This window comes from Channa argus, chromosome 19, assembly GCF_033026475.1.
Source record: "Channa argus isolate prfri chromosome 19, Channa argus male v1.0, whole genome shotgun sequence".
Lineage (NCBI taxonomy): Eukaryota > Metazoa > Chordata > Actinopteri > Anabantiformes > Channidae > Channa > Channa argus.
In genome coordinates, this window is record NC_090215.1 from 1,060,919 (window position 1) to 1,078,726 (window position 17,808).

Here is a 17,808-nt window from a genome sequence, read left to right on the forward strand (position 1 = left end):
TTGTCTGTGTGTGTAGTATTCAAGGGTTGAAAGACCCAGAGAGCATTAGTGGAATCAAAAGCCAATGACTGACAAAGCCACAAGCCTACTTTTATGTTGTCTACAATCCAAACTGTTCATGGATCAGTCAAGTCAGTCTAAGCCTTTCAAATAAGTTTAATTCATTTTAATAAAGCTCATATAAATCAGTTAGCCATTCAATCTTCACTGGCATTGTATTTCCCAAGCAGTGTGTACCCAGACTGTCTTTTCGGCAAAGGGTAAGTGCTCGAGCTCTGATATGTTTGTAAGTAATTCCTAAAGGGGCCGTGTTGTGTTTACTGGGGCTACACAAACCTAATTCTATTTGCACTTTAGGAAATGTATAGATTGGTCAGGTTTATTTTTAACACTGTGCAGAAACATTCAACACAGCCTCACGATGTAGGTTAGAGGTCAGGACGTTAAAAAGGGGAAAAAAGACAAATTGCAAGGAAAGACACTTTTCTGACTCTTTCCCAAACAAGAGAGGAGTCTACATGAACGAGATAACACCAGGGATAAATGGGTCGAAGAAAAGCGTAAAGAAAGTAAGATGTAAAGTAATTAAAAAATTCCATAAATCGCAGATTTTCAAGCAACTTAAAAATATCTAAAAGGCTACACAAATAGTTTAGCTATTTAGCCAAATTTCTCTTAAAGCATTTTTTTTATAGTTTGATAAGCATAAAGCAGCAACAAGCAGTGACTTGGTTACATTAAAGTTAGGGTTTAACTAGGTGGGGAAGAATGTCCACACCTAGTGAGCTTAAAGCCCATAATTGAACACAGTTCAATTATGAAGTGGACAGAGATCAAAACAGAGCTAAAATAAATATGTGAAACATCTGTCAGTCGACCAGAAACACAAATGAATGGTGATTAGAGGTGTAAGGATTAACTGATACATATCAAAAAAGCAATAAATCAATAAAGTCAGAGATATGGCTTCAATATAGTTTTAGTATAGTATATAGTAAAGAGTAGTGGAAGCTCGGCTAAGGGCAGAGGTGAACATTTGTGAGCAGCAATATGGTTTCATGCCTAGAAAGAGTCCAACAGATGCAGTATTTGCTTTGAGGATGCTGATGGAGAAGTACAGAGAAGGTCAGAGGGAGTTGTCTTCGTAAATTTAGACAAAGCAAATGACAGGGAGCCGCATCAAGGATCAGCTCTGAGCCCCTTCTTGTTTGCTCTGGTGATGGACAGGCTGACAGATGAGGTTAGAACAGAATCTCCGTGGACTATGATGTTTGCAGATGACATTGTTATTTGTAGTGAGAGCAGGGAGCAGGTGGAGGAAAATCTAGAGAGGTGGAGGTCTGCTCTGGAAAACAGAGGAATGAAGCTTAGCCGCAGAAAAGCAGAATACGTGTGTGAATGAGAGGGACCCAGGAGGAAAAGTGAGGTTACAGGGAGCAGAGGTGAAGAAGGTGCAGGACTTTAAGTACTTAAGATTAAGAGGTGTGTACAAGCAGGTTGGAACGGTTGGATAAAAGTGTCGGGTGTGTTGTGTGATAAAAGATTATCAGCGAGAATAAAAGGAAAGATGTTCAAGACGGTGGTGAGACCAGCGATGTTGTTCGGCTTAGAGACAGTGGCACTGAAGAAAAGACAGGAGGCAGAGCTGGAGGTAGCAGAGCTTAAGATGTTGAGGTTCTCTTTGGGAGTGACGAGGATGGACAGGATCAGGAATGAGGACATCAGAGGGACAGCTCATGTTAGATGTTTTGGAGATAAAGTCAGAGAGGACAGATTGAGGTGGTTTGGACATGTTCAGGGGAGAAACTTTGAATATATCGGTAGAAGGATGCTGAGGTTGGAGCTGCCAGGCAGGAGGTCTAGAGGAAGACCAAAGAGGAGATTTATGGATGTAGTGAGGGAGGACATGAAGTTAGTTGGTGTGAGTGAAGAGGATGCAGAGGACAGAGTTAGATGGAGGCACATGATTCGCTGTGGCGACACCTGAAGGAGAACAGCCCAAAGGAAAAGAAGAAGAAGATATTACTTATATAGTATTAAAATATTGGTGCAATGGTACATGACGCAAAAGCAAAGCTGCAAAATAAACAGTGTTTTGCTTTGTAATCTGGTTGTATACCACAGAATCTTGCGCTGCTCCTTGTATTTGTTTGACGATTTCCAGGTCTGCCCTTACCAAGAGAAGTTCACGAATTTCGTTGTCCCTCCAGTTTGACGTTGTTGTTGTGTTCGTGTGAGTGAATGACTTCTTCAACTTCGGGTGTTTGTATTAGTGCGGTTTCGCAGCAGTCACAGGAAATGGACGTCATCAACGCGCCCCCTTCATCATGATGCATTTTCTGGAGTGTTGCCTGAGCTCAGTTGGAGAAAATCTGGACTTTGCATTAAGGAGCTGGCTGGGTACAATCCAAGTAATTTCAGGGGCAACAGACTTGGGCATTTGCATTCACACATACACCCACCCCAGAGAAAGTACAGTGACAACACTCACTTTATTTCTTGAGTCCTCATAGACTCTTCTCACCATCTGGCTAAATAAATAACAAGACACAGTGGACAAACAGTATTTTCTAACTGTTTCTCAGGCGGCATCAACTTCTGACATCATCTTGTTTGTTTTAAAAAAAATCTCTGGCAGCGTCATTAGGTCTGTGAGGGTCTGGATAAAACTAAAGTGTTATGATGATAATGTTATGATGGGCTTAACAGTAAAGTATGGCAGTGGTAAAAAGAAACAACAAAAAGATCTTGTCTCCCCCTTGTACACCTGGACGTAGACTGTATAAACAGACGGTATAAAACGCATTGTCAACCTGTGGACCAGATGACTTAATTACAGTATCCAGATTTACGATGATGGTTCAGGAAACACCTTCACAGCTGGGGTGAGTGTTCTAAAACGAACTTCCATATTTAGAAATTATCACGTCTCTGTGACTCCATTGCAAAGTGATCTACCTTAGCTACAGGTTCGTAACACTGTCTTTCCTGGCTCTTTTGATTATTCTGAAAGAACTCCAGGGTCAATGTTTAACAATGGTGGAAAAGAAGCAATAAAAATTAGTCTCAACAATGTTTTCTTGCAATAAAAAGTTCAAATGTTTTCCATGGACAAAGGTCTGTTGCAGATGTATGTATATTAGTCTGTACACTTTCAGATGGATGCACTTTTTTCACAGTGCCAGAATTACAGTATTTGTACAGATAAATCCATGGCATTATGGGCATTAACTCTTTAATAATACAGACTAAACCTGTATGTTTCACTGTTCCTGTAGTGCAAACCAGGTTTTTAGGGTATTTGCTGAACATCAGTCTCATCTGATCTACACAAATTGGAACATATTCTTACAGAAGGGTCAGATATTTCCAAGGAAAGAAAATCGCTCAAGAATCAAGTTCTTGTTCTTAACCCTTTTTCAAACATCCTGTGCTTGTGCTCCCATTACCAAAGTGCTGTGTAACTGCAGTCACTGGTATAGAAATAAGCTGTTGACAAAACAGTGAATCACACCCAGGAGGGCCTGGCGTGGCCTGCATGTCGACACACCGCAAACCACATAGTTGGCCTTTGTAGCAACTTGCTCAAAGTTGGATCCAGCTTGAGGCAGGAATTGTCGTCTCATGGAGAAGTGGGATGAGAAAAACAAGAGGGATAATTTTGAACTTAAAACTGTACTTAAAACAACAAAAGGAGGTGCACTTTGAACTGGTCATTGAACTGACCATACCCACAGATTCACCTCTCACCAATAAGCACAATAGTGTTAGCAGTAGCGACGACGTTCATTTTGTGAATAAGGAAAACGCATGATCTTATTTGGCTCGCATTCCCATAACTGTGGGATGAACTTCCTCGATAACGTGGCCATCTTTAATTTCAGTCTATTCCATCAGCCAATAAAACAGCCAGTCAAGCATAGTATATAAATCCAAAACCACTTCCCTACAAGTCTGAAACAAGAATCGATTGTTTTCTCAGCGGGGAAGCTGGGCAGAAATAATCCTGTTGTCGAGTTATTTGCTAATGTGCAGAGTTATTTTTTTTATGCAAACACATTATAGCCAATTGCAAAAGTAGAAATTAACATGGGCAAAAGTTAGCAATTATGACAAACTCAGCGTTTACTTCTACAAAACTATAGTAACTAGGCTGCATCCACTGAGGTTTAACTCAACCAGTCTGATTAGTTCTGCTTCTAACAAAAGACAGTAGCTACAATTGTGAAAACTTCAGCTCCTCTCAGAGCTGCGTTTGGGAGCCTTCTTTGACTAAAAGGTGGAGCTACAGAAGTCTACACCATTCCTGAATGTAAAAGCAAAGTCTTTATTTATTTAAAGAACACAAAAAAAAGCAACCTCCATGTTAAGACATGCAGTGCGTAGTCAGTGTAAGCTGTCAAAACAGCTTTTAAGAGTGTGTTGGGAAAGTTACATGTCTTGTCTATCTTAGCAATATTAGCAAACATATTCTTGGAACCCTGTCTGAAACCATGCTCAAAATTTCCATTTAACATAACTCAGAGCTGAGTTATATGTTTCATCTTTCAACTCATCCAGTACCATCAGCAGTGGAACATTGTGTGACTAGAAAAAAAAAGAAAAAAAAATTTAAATAAATAATAAAATATAAATCAAGGGTTAAAACAGAGAAAACCTTAATGGGCTGTTTATTTAAAGTGTTTAAATCACAGGAGAATTTTACCAGAAGATCACTGATGTTCTACTGTGCGCCCTGAGGCTCGTTTCTCTGATATGACCTTAGGGATGCCCTGATACCCAGACTGAGCACAAGTACTTTGAGTACTTTACACGGATGTCCTGATGTCGATACTACTGTGGGTCATCAGGCCTCAGACAATTGATGACAAAATACGCAGTCTTAAAGACAGTCTTAGTCTTCTTGTTCATGTTTTTCAAGAATATTTTAAACAATATGTGCAACTGGCATCTGGGAGAAACGATGGGCATCTACAGTACCTACAGCTTTACCAGAAGCACACTTCATTTTGACTTATTTGATCTCCTTGTACTGTACCTCTGCAGACTATACAGTCTGTGTTGTCTGACTCAGGATCTCGCCTCAAATCTGTGCTTTGTTCCTCTTGTTTTCCGTTCTTCTTCTTGTTTTCTGCAGAAGTTGCTCCCCATAACTGCCACGTTTGTTTTGGCAGAAGAACACAGGAGATTTCTGTTCTCACAGGATTCTTGGGTTTGTCTGCCTTGGAATCTCCAATTGTCAGATGTCTGCTCCCTCCAGACCGTTAGAGACTAGAAAGCTGTCCAATCTTTTTTTAAAGTCTGCAGGTGTGTCCCCACTAATATTTGGACAGTGTCTGCCCAGTGTCTCTCTTCAGCTTAACTGTGCAGTGGGATAATGAGGATTTTACCTTTCAGCAATTTTTACTAGAAGCAAAACAGTTTAGTGATATGTGGTACAATGTGGTACATTGGTATCTGGTATCGGCGAGTACTCAAATGTAAATACTGGGAAGAAGTGGTATCAGGACATCCCTAGTACTTACTGACATTGAAGTTCCCAAATAAGTACTAAACTGTGCTTCCACTATGACTTGCGGATAAGAATAAGCACAGAAAACCCGGTATTAACTGAGCCCTGGGGCTAAGTTATTATATATCAATAAGATTTGATGTTATCTGTTCTGCTATTGGTTCTGGAGAAATGAAGAAAATCAATTCCCTATTTAATATTGCACTTTTTTCTTACTAACTCAGTTTCAGATTAAGACATTTACATTTGAAGCTTATTGGATTCCAGAGATCTCCAGTCGAGCCAATGTGAGAAAAGTTGGGGCAGCTCTCTCCCCATCTCACCGGTTACAGCACAAACACAGACACAGAATCTGCTTTCAGTGACAATGGTGGAGCGAACTAAACATTCAAAGTGGGGTTGCAACTTCACTAGAGTCAATGCTGACAAGGCTCATCAAGTGCAACGAGTCTATAGCATGTAAAGGTGGAAACATAGGTCGAGACATCTAGTCGGCCACATACAGAGTAACATGGGGTACATGATGCACAACACTGGTAAAAGTATCGGGACATGGCTTTGTGTCACCAGTCTGGCAAACAGAGTTGTATGCAAGAGGCCTAATAGTAAGATTTCCTAAAGGTTGCCTGTTGTGTTCTTGTTACTGGTCCAAGATGACAAATCAAAGTGTAAGAGCTGAAATGGGATGGAGTGAGTGGGTTAAGGTGGAGATGGGAAGCATTGACAGGTCGCCAGTCTATGTCAGGGCCGACACAAAGTGAGACACACCGACAAACAGCCTGTCACACTCACAATCCATTCACATCTACGGGCAATTTAGAGTCACCAACTAACCTAACGTGCATGTTTTTGGACTGTGGGAGGAAATCAGAGAACCAGGGGGAAACCCACGCAAGCATGAGAAGAACATGCAAACTCCACCAGAGATTCAAACCCACGACCTTCAGCCGCCCCCAACCATTCAATTCCGGAGAAAAGCATTACTTCAAAACCTGTCAGAGAAACATGAAGTGTTACCTGAACCTCAATACCTTTCTACTAAGAAGACAAATGATGGGCACAGGAAATGCATGTTGTGTCCCATTTTTGTCACAACCTTATGGCCTCGTGACCTCATCTACATCTAAAGTTTGCCTGTTCAAATCATCCCTGAGTTAATGTGCTAAGATGAACATCTGTCTTTTTAGATACAAATGGGTTCCCGCTCATTGTCACAGTCAGGGAAACACTAGCATCTTCCTTTAATTCAACACTGTCCCAGTGTCATGGGAAAGAGAGTTTACAGGTTAGAAATTCAAGTTGTGTCCTAATTGGGTTGGGTTCCTGTGTTGCAAGCGTAGTGTGTGCAGCTGCATGATCAGATCATGTGGGGGTCAGAGCTTAAAGGCCTTTTACTTTGGCATGTAAACCTATCTGATAAGTAAAATGAAGCATCACATATTTCATATGGCTCACAGCAGTCTGTCAGCGATATATCAGCATGTTGCTTTTAGTCCGATTCTCTGTAAATCGGCCTAAAAGACGAAATCATGCCCATTTCATAAATCTAAACTTTATAATGACTAACAAAGAGCTGTTGTTGATTTCTGCTTCCACATTATATAGGGTATTCATTATCTTGAATAAACAGAAACATCTCTGATGTCTGACAGTGCCTGAAGCCGTCTGGGGAAACCTCTCAACACAAACACACATCTAAGTTGTGCAAGATCATGTGCGCCGGCTCTATTGTCCACTTTCTAACGGTTCTGGGTAATGATTAGCAGGATTTTCTGAGCCGCTGGTTTAAGATAACAACAGTTGGAATCATACCACAACCGTGGATAGGACACAAAAAGGCATGATAGCCAGAAGCTACTGTAGCAGGAACTCGTGTTCGATGGAACCACATTACCTATTGAAGATTCCATTTCCTGAACACACATGTCAAATCCTGCTAACTCTTAAAAAAATATTGTAAAGCAACAGGAATTTCTGGTATTTAGCCAGCGCGGCAGTGGATCAACACCAAAATGGAAAACAGTATCAGATACTGATTCTGCAGCTACTGACCCAGAACTCTCCAACACGGAATATCTGTAGCCCGGAGACAAGCCGTGTAATATCAGTTACCATAATGGTATGTGGTCTGCTTGCACTGCTTAGACTTAAGACGTACAGAAAGCCCAGTGCTTTCAACTCAGGATCCAGAGCCACTGATGTCTACGGTGCAGGTGCCCTCCCCACCATGTGCACCATCTACGTCTACACCTGAGAGACATGCTTGTGTCTAGTTCAGCTTTAGTGCAATTTGGGAACAATATTGTGTCATCCATTAAAATAAGAAAGACACCTACATCCCAGTCCCTACATATGCGGACAGTGATAAAATTCTTGTTGTATTGCCTGTGTAGCCCAGTACAGTGAATTAATTATCAAGTAATGGCTATGAGGTTAAAGTGTCTTTACTGTCATTAACATCTCTATTAGATACAAAGTAACAACCCTCAATTGTAATTCACTAAATTTAAATTGGACTTAAACACTGCCAACATACAATAGTTCATATTTGGATAGAAATCTTCTGCAGTTTTTGAAACCCAAAGTCTCTTAGCCACAGACACTTGATACTGCAGCCAAAGTCAATTCTTTCTTGGTGTTGTTGACCTTGAGAAGCTGTGCAAGTGATGGCTGTTGTTAGTCTGTGGAGCACCTATATTTATTAGAATAAAGATAATAAATCAGGTAATGATGAGTAGAGGCTATTCAGTGTTGGGTTCTTTATGGGTCTGATTAACAAAGATATTTAAAAAAATATTTTTTAAAAATCACCAGCTTTGTCAGAAAAAACAAGTATCCACTTTAATCTCATAGTTGCTGTTTTATTTCAAGACCATATGTGCTTGAGTAGAGCACCAAAATACAACTTTGTGTGTTTCCCCGCTAAATCGACTTGGTTATAACAGCTTGGTACAAGCAATGATGATTTCTACGTAGTAGCAGGACATAATCACATTGGTAATATTGTGGAAGCTAAACACCAAGAACTGCAGCAGCCAACTCAAAACAAACCAGGTATTTTTGTGTAATAACCATAACTAAAATGTGCAACTCCTGGTTTCTATTTAATTTCATGTGTTTTGATAAGGCTGGATGACCTGAAAGTGAAGCCATCTTATTCCACAGTAGAAGTCAGCATTAAATCTTGTGGGTGTTTCCATTGCTCTGAAATAATAAATGTGTCACTGACGTTACCTGTAGAGCCACCGTGAGGCTGCAAATTGTGTTCATGAAATCCGGCACAGACTCTTTGCTGTTACTGTTACTCTCCAGCTGCTGTAGCTCATGAAGAGTTTCAAGCCGGCTGTGTAAGCTTGAATGTTTTTCACTTGAATTTGTATATAAGCACCTTCAGTCAGTGTCTCTGTGCAGCATCGCTGCATCATTACTAAACTCAGGCGAGTCCCTGCACGAATCTGCCCCTTCTGAGCTCTCTTCCAAACGTGGCCAGAGGGCAGACCCAGTTGCTGATTGCAAAATCTACCTCAGTAAATCTGGTGCTAATTATGTGCATAAATTGAATGTATAGAAACAGGGCGCTGAATATTAATAAAATAATAAGAGCGGCTCAGAAGCATTCAAGCTGGAGGTGAACTCTGGAGTAGTTGTTTTTTAGAATATTTTCCAAAGTTGAAGACTAGTTTATTATTCATCTATTTCTTTATTTAGCATCACTATGTATCACTGTAAACATGAAAAGAAATGATAGACCACTTATGTAGTCTGCAATCAAGTTTCTGCGAAAACATTTTTCCACGTTCTTACATACTTCCTGATGTGCTTTACCAATTGAACATGTTCATTCGAAAAGAAAAAAAACTCCAAAACTTAAGTAGATCACTGAGACTACACATTATTTCTGGATGCTTGGGCGAACTTCCTCTCATCTCGTGACTTTATGTAATAGCAAGTGCGTGGTGTTTTAGATGTGTTCAGAATTGCCCTGGAAGGAGTAAGCACGAAAGAATGGACGCGGCTCAGTTGGCTGTGGGACAACAGTGTGTGGACCAGCTGGACAAGAAAGAAAAAAGAAGAGAATCCAAATGCTAGATAGAAAATGAAAAAGTACAGGAAAGTGATGAAAGAACAGAAGATAACAAGAGGATGAAAGTTTGGACCCTGCTGTGACAGAAAACAAATGCACAACAAACCTTCTTTTTCTCATAGCATCAATCACACTGCCTCCCATCATCCTTCAGGGCCTATACAGCTCAGTTTTTGACCAACCATTCACTGATAATAGCCCCCGATGCCCTTTCACTACTGTCACATTTCTGTTCCTACACAGCAGCTCCTCTTTATTACATAAGCAGTGAGCAACTGGGTAAGCGAGCTGATGAGCACTGACAACACTTCCACAGGCCACGGTCATGTGTTCCTGTACAGCTGCACCATCAGATAATAGTGGTTCATCATGTTTCACCGACAAATAATAAATTCTCAAAAACAACAACAGACGCAAGAAGAAATTAACCAAACTGTTCACTACATTCTAGTTTTGTAAAGGCTGTGGGGGAATGGTGAGAGTAACAAAATAAAAGATCCATCACAATAATAATAATAATAAGCAGTTTCTCCAATTGTATATCATCCAAATATAAGCCTGAAATTATATGGCCTGTTTGATGAAGTTTTTATCGAAGACATTTGGGGGTATTTTATTTAAATTGCAAACTATTCCTTTACAGCTGAATTTTTCATACGGTTACTAATGTGTCCTTCTGTCACTCGGAGAGATTCACGATGTCGGTTTCATAAACTTTATTACATTATTTGAGGGAAGTGTATAGTTATTGTGTGGAGTGACTTTTAAAAGTGCTCCTAATGTGGATGTGTATTTACTGAGTATCTCTGAATTGGAAATTTGTCCTAACTGTGATGCCATTTTGTCTCTGCTTTTAAGAACACAGATATGTGTCCAGATTCCGTGAGAGCAGAGATGTATCTAACATGTAATAGCATAATAAAACAGAGCTCATTAAAAGATACAGTTTGGACAAAATGAACAAGTTTTTCTGACAGCGCTTGTGCAAGACACAGTTGCTCCACAAACAAGAACACATGCTGTGTACACAAAAACCACAGTAACTGCAAGACAACATTGACTGCAACTTTGCTTTTTTTAAATAACTGGCAACATGGGGCTGATTTAGGCCTGTTTCAAAGCACTAGGTTTGCTCTTACAGCTGTGCAGTAAATGTGTGGATTCATCTATTTCTTCACCACCAGTATAAAATCTAAATAAAATTGTTGGAGTCAATGATGACTAACAAAGACACTGTAGGGAATCAAAAACGTCACCAGTGCATTAACACCATTTAGCAGCCCTGGATCCACATACACTTCGGGGTCTTGAGTGAGCCCAGACTACAACTTCTACTTTAATCATGTTGTGATGTCACATCCATGTGTATGGACCACTAAGGAAATTACTTCATTGAGTTGCCTTGAGGTAACATGCTCATCATATGTCGCTGATACACAGAAAATAATAGAAGGCATAAAATGGCTGTATGTGACTTTTCTTGAACTGGAGAAACTCTGCATGTGTGTTTTTAGCAACGTAACCATGCTGCGACATGTCTCCAACCCTGAACTTGTGGAATAAAAGGGCAATTATGTGCTTTAAGGCTTTAACCTACATTTAGCCTGGGTAGCTGTGGGAAAACAGGAGACAAATATAATCTAGACAAGCAGCTCTTTCAAGAGTTACAGTAGAACTGCAAATTATGGCTCCAGTGACTAAATATATAAGCGTTCTTTTGTTTTAAGTCTCTGGTACCAGATGGGATTGAACTCACACTATGAGAGGATGAGTCCTAGTCATGTCCACGTGGCCTGCATGCTAACAGGAAAGCTGCTAGTGCTCACATGTGGCAAATACCTGTTGATCACTAAGTGCTAAAACAGCAGCCTGGGGAGCAGAAAGGCCTGAACAGCCATTTAGCATAAATCCTTCATCGACTATACATCGTGTTGACCAGATTGACTCTCAAACTAATGGTGCTCGAGGTGCTGATTGGTGTGTACTTCCTGATCCCACTGAGGCTGTGATAAAATCTTCAAGTGTCCCCAGAGAAGATCAGACACACCAGCACATCTGCCAATCCAACACGGCTAATTCAGAGCTACAAACACACAGAGGGAAGAAAGGATAACTTCACTCATAACTAATATTAAAGGGCCACCAAGGGCATCTGTGTTGCCACAATGTCTTTAATTTTTTAGCAGTTTTTACTGAAACCTGAAAGAAACTTCACGTGACATCTTCTTTTTGAGATCTTTGTGACATCAGACAACACACAAGGTTCAGGTCATAGTGTTTACAATGATAAATTATGATTTCAATGTTGAACGACACTGTTTAAGATGTCAAACATCTTTTTAAATTCATGTGATTTTTAAACCATTGTGTTTTGCAGTCAGCTACAGTAATAATATGGCACTGTTCTGACTAACAGCATGTGTGATTACTCCTCCTGTAATTCAAATGTCTCAGCTGGCCCTGTGACACAGTTGTTAGCGTTGACCCAGAGGGAAATTCTAGACCTCTACATTTACAGTACCACTGTAGGGATCAATGGACCAGTCGCCCTCCGTTCTGCTGAGCCATGGAAAACCAGAGCGTGTGTGGGTATCGGTGTGTGTGACTGCTGGTGTGTGTCCAAGCAGGAAGTGCTTTTCAAGAATGACTGCTAGTGTTGACATACTTGATCAGTGTTTGCTCTGAGCGCTAAAATATACTCCAGAGTCGCAGCAATAGAGTCACATTTTCCAGGAGGTTAAAGGTATTTCATCTGTCAGCAAACAGGTGTGAAATGAGAAGCGGGAAAGTGAGCAAAGCACTGAATCTCAGGCAAGAAAGTGATGAAAAAAAAAAAGATTGTGTTCTAGATACCTGCCTATATGTTACTATAGCATATAAAGTGCAAAAACATAACTTTGAATCATGGGTATTCTCATCTCAGGGTCATCCCACCCTGCGACAAAGGGGACAAAGTGCTGTCACCAACCATGTCCACAGTTCCAAATTCATGAATTTGTCATTTAAGGGGCTTTGAAGTCATACACCGAAAAGCCACGAAGGGAAAAGAAATCAGCGTCCCAGTCATTCAGATTTACCACAGGGGGGTTTCACTCAGTGTTCTGTCCACTGACCACACATGAAACTCGGATGAACACACATGTTTTTTGCTCCATTTGAAAGGGCGAGCAGTGCAAAGCAGTGCGTCCATCAGCAGGCAGGGTTGTCATCCTACTGACCCAACAGGCCACAACTTCAACCTCAACTCTGGGCAGCTGTGCTGTGACTTGAAGACAAAAAAAAAAAATGCACAGGCTCACAGACACAAACCAGTCAATGAAATTGCATTGATAGTATAGTGACGGGCACAGCTTCCGTATTACCAACATTCCCTGGATGTCTTTGCACATACTGTAGTTTCACTAGTACTGTATGTGCACGTTTCCAGTGACTCCACACACATTCACACAGCAGCAATTAGTAAGATTAGTTGTGGAACCTAATAAACCACCACAGTAAACAGAAGTGACCACAATAAGCCCAGTCCCCCTTTTTGACTCAGTGTACTCCCCCAGTGGGGTCTCTGATTCCTAAAGGACAGCCACCGGCTCTCTCTGTCTCTTTCCAGCCCGAGAAAAAGCGCCATGTTGAGGCTCCACAGAGGGTGCAGCGCCCTGCTCCGAGCAGACGGAGCGACGCGTTACAAAAGCTCTTACCTTTCCTAAAGCCTTTTTATATCTCATGGCCGCTTGTTCTATAAGGCTGTGGACTTTTAGATTCCCATCGCCACACGGAACCACCACCCGGGTCCTCCCGAAACACACCGTCACTTTCATTTCTCCTCCGCTGCGTTAATTCCAACGAGGAAAATGCGGCGTCGAAGCGATCATAATGAAGGTCACAAACTAAAGATCCAACGTGGGGTTGTCTTTGTGTCCCGAGTCCTCGAAGGGGGAAGAAAAGCCCAGCATTGGATCCAGCTACAGTGCTGGGTGGCGTCCTCGGTTTGCCGCGTTGACTCACTTACAGAAACTTCCCAACAAGAAGCCTCTTCAGAAAGAGCGCACAGCTGGACTGACGCTGCGAGTGTGTCCGCATGATGGAGCAGGCACCAAGAGTTTCCCAACACCGAGCACTGACACACGTTGTGCCTGAGAGGGAAATCCTCCAAATGCAGTTGATGGTTTTTTTGTTTTGTTTTTTTTTCCTTTTGTATCATCAAAAAGTTGCATCACACGTGGGTTTGAAATGAGAAATAATAAATATATTATAGTTGATTTTAAGATGTCATGGTGATAATCGTTTAGACTAAATGTGTATCATAACTCACATCTTCAATCTTTAATTATATCTAGATTGCAGAAAGAATCTGGGTTTTCCATGGGTCATTAGAATCATGGGGTCAGGGTCAGAGGATTCCTGTGCAAGGGGGAAGCTGCAGGCCCCAAGAGTTCTTTACCTCTACACTTTAGAGTCCTAACAAACAATTATAGTACTACACTGTACTACTGCTCTGCCTCAGGGTTACTCATTCCGAAAGCAGTCATAAAACACAAATTAAGCAGTAGTGGTACAAATACTCAGATCATTTACTTGAATTAATGTATCATCATCTCAGTGTAGAATTACTACAGTATGTACAAGGAAAAGTCCTTCAAATTTGTGCACAGTCCAGTTTTACCTTGGCCAGATGAGAAAGGTCTGAAGAATACTTTTATACAGTAATAAAACAGCAGTGAAAGGATGGGAGTACATTTCATTTGGAATTCATCTGGAGTCAGACATCTCAATTGAGAGCCTCAAGTTTGAGAATTATGATTGGTAAATCTATGAAACCCTGATCCAGGCTCGGGTAAGGTACTGTACTTCTACTGTGACAAATATATAAACATATATACTACACTATACTACAATATACTGCATATGCATTACCACATTAGGACTTGGTAAATCTGGGAGCACCTGGATGATTTAGCTTACGATATAAACCAATGCTGAAATTAAATATGGATTAAGGAAGACAGAATGAGTCGAACACTCCAGCAGAGCACATTGTTAGAGTTGTATGTAGATGACAAGCACCAAAAGGAGCTCTGTGTTGAGCTGGATTCAAAATATGCCACTGACAGAAAACATATATTATTGTAATGTATGTCTAACTTACAGAAAGGAAGTGCACAATAGGAATGAGCCCAATGCTGGATCTACAATTTGACCCAGTTTAAATGCTGCAACCATTGTATAAAGCATCACTTGCTCCCTGCAGCTCTTATTCTTTATGATCTAAAGTAGTACAAATGAGGGAACATGAATATCGGTAGTCTGTTTTTGAAATTACACCATTTCAATACAAGATGTGAGAGAGCTTGAAAGGTTTTATCCCTGCTCTTATTTGGACCATGAGGCCAAAGTCTGTGTGAACACAACACACTTACGGGGGCAACTGTGTAGAGTTTGTTCACATAATCCTGCAGGTTGTTGGTTCAATCCCCAGTCACATGTCAAATTGTTCTTGAGAAAGACACTGAACCCAAACTCCCAGTGAGTGTTGGCCAGCTGCATAGCAGCTCCCTCATTGGTGTGTGATTGTGTTTGCAAAGGGGTGAATGAGAAGCAGTGTAAAGCGCTTTGAGTGCCAATAAGTAAAAAAGCCCCATATAAATGCAGACCATTTACCATTTACCATCACTTAACAGATTATCTCCTTCATCTTTTTACTGTGTTTTCTAGTGTAGTAATGCAATAATGCACCAAAGTGACCCAACGGTTCTCGTTGAAAGAGCTACTCTAAGAAAACAGTGTAAGTCCATAGAACTATTTCCCAGACATATCTGCAGCTAGACAGCAAATTAATTGTTAAGATAATGACATCTAAAGTGGAGGAACTTTTGAGATGGCAACGCAATTATCAGAGAACACAGCCCTCTCTCAACACTGACTTACCTCTTCATAGAAGAATCCAACACTCACATAATGTACACAGCTTACATATACATTAAGAATAAACTGCATCACACTGTATGGTTATGGAAGAACCTCTGGTCTAAAGTTGCAAAATAAAGTAACTTGGGTGAAATATGCCAAATCCACATCCATATATCACTGTGTTATCTTATTTGCTTACTTGTTTCTCAGCCTACCTGCATAAACCTTTCTACTGTGGTGGCACAGTAGAAAGAACTAGTGTCACTGTCTGATAATAATCACAGTCTTTTGCAAGCGAGGGCATGTGGATTTTAACAGAGAGTAGATATACTGTCATCTCAGTAAAGACAGTCCAGCATGCACTAGTTATTTGTTGCAGCATCTTGATTTTATTAAAAAAAAGGATTAATAGCTAAATGATTAATTGCTAATGTATCTGTGATAATACACCGGCACAATAATAAAGAAGTGAGGCTTTAGGCTGATAAATCTGTTTGTGGCTTTAATTGTGATGTAACTGAGAGACCTAAATAACTATTAATAAAACAAGTATATTTGCAAGATTTACATAATTGTTTTTTAACCTTTACAGTTGAGTCCTGTGGTAATAAAGTGAACTCCACTGCACAGCTGACTGGCCCCATCTGCAGGGGGGATCCAACACTGCATCATGTTTCGGGGATTGGGACCTTAGCCATGAGCACTCAACATGATGTTAACACAGCATTATTACTCAGAGTTCATGGATTAGGAAATGCTGCAGCTCCTGTTTTGCATATACAGGATTTCTGTCCTTCAGTTCTGTCTCTGGAAGCCTAATGTACTGTGCAGTGTGAGTTTTGTGAAGTCTGATCAGATGGTAACTGCACAGTGGCTGAATCAACTTCCATCTCATGAATGAGCAAAACAATGAGGCTGGAAAGTATCACAGCTTCCTTGTTTGACCATAGCATTTATCTGACAGTGAACAGAATCGCTGTATTATTTATCCTCTCTGATCAGCCATCGCAGTTGATCTAACAAGAAATTTTTCTTTGCCACATTTTAAAAGCATTCTAAAAGAATGTCTCAGTGCCGTGTAGTGCGGTGATTCTGCTCCTGAGTCCGCCTCAACAAGCTGAAAATCACAAAGGGGAATAAAGTCTATAGACTTTGTGGAAATGCATTCAAAGAGAGAGTGCTATGTGTAATACTGCAGGGCCTTAACCTCTACAGCTATACTTTTCACCTCAGATCTTGTGGTGCAATTACGTGTGATTACCTACAGAACTGAAACAGATTCTTGTAGTTACCTTCAGATGAGTGGTAATAAAACTGCTAATGCGGAAGAGTGGGTCTGCTGCCCACCTGTAGCCTGCAGCAGAGATGCCCCTTCCTTTGAAAAGGCCACAATTTGATGTCTCATTGGTAATGACTGAACGCATAAACTGAAACTAAAAAGAATGTTTGAATATTATTTAAATTCTGTTTTCTGAGGATGTTGCCACAATGTTTAGTACTAACTGTAAGGTAAACGTCATGTTTCATGTATGTTCAACAAACACAAAGGAACAAAAAGGGATAATTTATTCAGTACAGTTGAAGTAATACATTAAAACTTCTGACCCCGACGTGATTTGAACACGCAACCTTCTGATCTGGAGTCAGACGCGCTACCGTTGCGCCACGAGGTCTTGCATGGTTTACATCCCCACAAACAAGATTAGAAAACAGTAAATACCACAGCTTTAAGAAGGCAAACTACTCTGACTGTTACTTGGATTTTATAAACTGTTTAACTAACTCGGGGAATCATGTCAGAATGGCTCATGACAAAAATAAACGGGGAAAATCAACAGTTCCTCTTTGCTCGTATTCTCGCATACAACTGACCCATTCTGAGAGTTTTAACTATATTTAATCTTCCTTCCACAAATAACAGTCTTTCTCATTTTGGCTTGTAGCGTTACGTCAGCACCATGGACAGCTGTCAGCACGAGAGTTCCGCGCGTGCTGTGGTTCGCTGCAGACGGAACACGCATGCGCACATGACAACATTTTTGTTATTCACGCTACAGCTCCATAGACAGCAACGTCTGTACTTTCAATACATTACTATCTTTTATTATGGGGTTTATAGTTCTTAGTAGTAATAAAATAATTACTTCCATTTTATTAAATAAAAAAAAGCAATTAGGTTAAAATTTGCAAACAGCTAAAAATAGGAATATCTGTACAGAAACGCTGTTTCAAGTAAAATTCAAAATAATACTTAGTTAAGGCAACAGTCCAGATTTGTTAAAGAAACATTTAAAGGTAAAACATGTCT

General features: G+C 40.5%; 1 protein-coding gene and 1 non-coding gene across 10 annotated transcripts in view; both read right to left on the reverse strand.

Moving 5' to 3' along the window:
* LOC137104607 (partitioning defective 3 homolog) overlaps window positions 1-13,698 on the reverse strand; it is a 343,094-nt gene extending 329,396 nt beyond the window's left edge. For 4 of the 9 annotated variants that reach the window (XM_067486042.1, XM_067486041.1, XM_067486036.1 and 1 more), the window contains exon 1: window positions 13,292-13,695. In XM_067486042.1, coding sequence (XP_067342143.1) covers window positions 13,292-13,411 — 120 coding nt within the window. In that variant the 5' untranslated portion in view covers window positions 13,412-13,695. Of the gene's footprint in view, window positions 1-13,291 lie in introns of all 9 variants that reach the window. The other 5 variants (XM_067486037.1, XM_067486038.1, XR_010911721.1 and 2 more) reach the window with 4 other exon arrangements.
* Window positions 13,699-17,101: 3,403 nt separating this feature from the next.
* trnaw-cca (transfer RNA tryptophan (anticodon CCA)) lies at window positions 17,102-17,173 on the reverse strand. Its single transcript has one exon. It is a non-coding gene; the product is annotated as a tRNA-Trp (tRNA).
* Window positions 17,174-17,808: the final 635 nt, after the last annotated feature.